Genomic DNA, 929 nt, shown 5'->3' with positions numbered 1-929 from the left:
GTGCTGACTAGAAGGACATAGTTCACCTCCAAAATGCTATGATCAATGAATAAATTATGAATTTTGTTACATTTATCTTAGGTTGAGGTCTTTCTCTCTGCACAAGAAAGTTGTGTAGAAAGGAATAAACTGATGAAAACAAGATCAATAGATGTAAATGAAAAATTTAGATGGTAGTCTTTTTTCACTTGGCAAATGGGTTATGGTTTCTCCATATTACCCTAAAGTAATAAAATAGCATTTCCTTAAAAATGTACAGTAAAATGTTTTTCAGTAATTTTTATTATTTTTTTCTTTACTTTCATCTCAACTTGTGAATTCTTTCATATAAGAAAAAAAAGACTTCGTCCTCTCGGGACTCAGACCTAGTTTGAGGCGACATGGCTAAACGCACCAAGAAGGTCGGAATCGTGGGCAAATACGGGACCTGTTATGGTGCCTCCCTCAGGAAGATGGTGAAGAAGATTGAGATAAGACAGCACGCCAAGTGCACTTGCTCCTTCTGTGGCAAAACCAAGATGAAAAGACGAGCTGTGGGGATCTGGCATTGTGACTCCTGCATGAAAACCGTTGCTGGTGGCGCCTGGACCTACAACACCACTTCTGCTGTCACAGTAAAGTCTGCCATCAGAAGACTGAAGGAGTTGAAAGACAAGCAGAAGCGCCGCCGTTTGAAACATTGCTAGCCTATAATAAATGGGTTAATTTATGTAACACACACAAAAAAAAAAAAAGAAAAGAAAAAAAGACTTCGAGGACTTCTGTTACTCATTTTGATAACTGTTTGATGGCTGATATAAAACACAAGTGGGTGCAGGCAGAAATAATAATAACAACTGCAACACTTACTTGAACAATATGAAAAGGATTTTCACGTTTATTGTTGTCTTAGAAAAGTGACCAGAGTGTTTACTACTTCTAAAAGAAAT

General features: G+C 37.2%; 1 protein-coding gene across 1 annotated transcript; it reads left to right on the top strand.

Annotated features, from left to right (window-relative positions):
* The first annotated feature begins 362 nt into the window (after positions 1–362).
* Positions 363–716, top strand: LOC122904085 (60S ribosomal protein L37a-like). Its single transcript, XM_044244570.1, has one exon. It carries the CDS (start codon positions 381–383, stop codon positions 684–686), a length of 306 nt encoding a protein of 101 aa, XP_044100505.1. The 5' UTR covers positions 363–380; the 3' UTR covers positions 687–716.
* The last annotated feature ends 213 nt before the right edge of the window (positions 717–929 follow it).

The sequence above is a fragment of the Neovison vison genome, chromosome 4 (assembly GCF_020171115.1).
Source record: "Neovison vison isolate M4711 chromosome 4, ASM_NN_V1, whole genome shotgun sequence".
Lineage (NCBI taxonomy): Eukaryota > Metazoa > Chordata > Mammalia > Carnivora > Mustelidae > Neogale > Neogale vison.
Note: the sequence above shows the minus strand (reverse complement) of the source record. Positions and strands in the feature narration are given on the sequence as shown.